Here is a 2,360-nt window from a genome sequence, read left to right on the forward strand (position 1 = left end):
TTTTCTTGGCATCGAAATCAGTCAAGAAAATGAAGGCATCTTCATATGCCAAAAGAAATACACAGAAAATCTCCTGAATAAATTTAAACTATACGGTTGCAAAACTGTCGCCACACCTCTAGTTGCCAATGAGAAGATGAGACACGAAGATGGATCTGAGAAAGCAGACGCTTCAAGATTCAGAAGTCTCATTGGAAGCCTACACTATCTAACAGCTACAAGACCAGATATTATGTACGCAACCAGTCTACTATCCAGGTACATGCAAAACCCTACTCAAATACATTATGGAGCTTCTAAAAGAATACTAAGATACTTGCAAGGTACCATGGACTATGGAATATGGTACAAGCCTACTATAGATTCGAAGCTTCATGGATACACAGATAGTGATTGGGCCGGATCGGTGGATGACATGAGAAGTACTTCTGGATACACATTCACACTTGGATCTGGTGTCTTTTCTTGGGCATCAAAGAAACAAGAAACAGTGGCACAATCATCAGCCGAAGCCGAGTACGTCGCATCCGCAAACTCAGCTAATCAAGCTATATGGCTAAGAAGAATACTTGAAGACATGGGCGAAAAACAAGATGACGCTACACAAATTTTCTGCGACAACAAGTCTGCAATTGCGATGGCAAAGAATCCTGTGTTTCATGGCAGAACAAAACATATTGACATCAAGTATCACTTTCTACGAGAAGTCTCAGCAAAGAAAGATATTGAATTAAAATACTGCAAGACAGAAGAGCAGATTGCAGATATTTTTACTAAAGCACTACCAAGACTCAAGTTCGAGTTTCTACGCAACATGCTTGGAGTAACACCGAAATACATTAAGGAGGAGTGTTAAACTATAATGTATTTCTAGATTTATCTAGAATTAACTATTAGTAAAAGATATTTAATAGTAGATATTTATGATGTAATTTAGTACAGGTTACTAGATTAGAAAAGAAAAAAAATCAGATGATGCTGGAAGGATTAGCACCGACTTAATATGCCTATAAAAAGGCTTGGTGCATTCCAAATCGATGTACACAACAACAATAATCATTTCACTAATATAAAAACATTACTTTCAAAAGTGTCTTTTTTCACCTATTTATATTTACCCAAAATACCCCTCATCAATTGTGATCACTAATTAAATACATTTAACTAATCACTTAAAACTAAATAAACTATAAACCATTTTCTCATATTAAAAAATCTAAACATACTATAATTCTAACAATATGCTCTGTAAACAAATTCTTCGAACCATCTGCCATAAAGATATTTGGGAAGCGTTGAAACAGTTTCCATAATTGTACGATTCCCTTCATAAACATCACAAGCTTTGATCCGGTGGTCATAACCAAAACTATAAATACGCCCCTTGTGATGCGTGATATCTTCCAAACCATTAAGGACAGTTGTCCACTTTTCATCTCCAGACCGACAAGACGCTAGTGTCCCTAAACGTCCGCATAACATCACCACCAACGATGATTTAACAACGACCAGCTTCCTAAAAAATATACACCATTGTAAAGTGCTAATTCCAAATTCGGAAAAGGTGTATGGAAGATTGAGATTGATGATTTCACGTGAGAAATGATATATGAGTTTTGGAACATAATCGTCTCCGAAAGTTAAGAGCCACCCACCCGAAGGCATGCATAACTTACGACTTGCTTCTGGTAGCATTATCTTACGGATACAAAATAATTCTTGATGATCATCCTCTTTTTTCTTTGCATTAAACAGAGACGGAGTTTGCAAGCAGAAGTTCTTTTTTTGAACATTATCCTCTTTTTTGTCTACAAGAAATAGAGACGGAAAACGCGAAGGAAGTCCATTGGGGTAGTGATCCTTGTTAGCCGCCCGGACGGCGGCTGAACGCCATGATTTACATACTCCGGCGAAAGACATGTAATCTTCATGATACAAATTATGCTTCTTGGCTATGATTTCTAGTATTTCAGGGTGCATCTCGGACCAATCGATCGAATCTAAAATAGCTTTCTTCTTCAATCTCATTCTTATAACTTTATATAATACTGGAGTTACTATATCTCATTCTTATAACTTCAATCTCATTCTTCAATCTAAAATAGCTTTCTTTTTCAATCTCATTTTTTTATGGCCTCGTGTTTTATAAAAGTTACAGTTTTTAAACAAAACAAAAAATTTGAAATTTTTTTATAAGACCATGATTAACGTTTGACGTGTTCGAGGCCCAATACGTCAGTTACACGCTTATAGCGTGGCGTGCTCAACCCATTTGTTTAGTGGCGTGCTAATTCTAACACTCGAGCATTTTATGACTGCCACTATTCTTTGTATTTTATTATATTATAATTTAATATATT

General features: G+C 35.9%; 1 protein-coding gene across 1 annotated transcript; it reads right to left on the reverse strand.

The window, feature by feature from the left end:
- Positions 1-1,233: 1,233 nt before the first annotated feature.
- Positions 1,234-2,028, reverse strand: LOC139849697 (uncharacterized). Its single transcript, XM_071839328.1, has one exon. The coding sequence runs from the start codon at positions 2,026-2,028 to the stop codon at positions 1,234-1,236; it is 795 nt and encodes a 264-aa protein (XP_071695429.1).
- Positions 2,029-2,360: the final 332 nt, after the last annotated feature.

Source organism: Rutidosis leptorrhynchoides, chromosome 5, assembly GCF_046630445.1.
Source record: "Rutidosis leptorrhynchoides isolate AG116_Rl617_1_P2 chromosome 5, CSIRO_AGI_Rlap_v1, whole genome shotgun sequence".
In the NCBI taxonomy this organism is placed as follows: domain Eukaryota; kingdom Viridiplantae; phylum Streptophyta; class Magnoliopsida; order Asterales; family Asteraceae; genus Rutidosis; species Rutidosis leptorrhynchoides.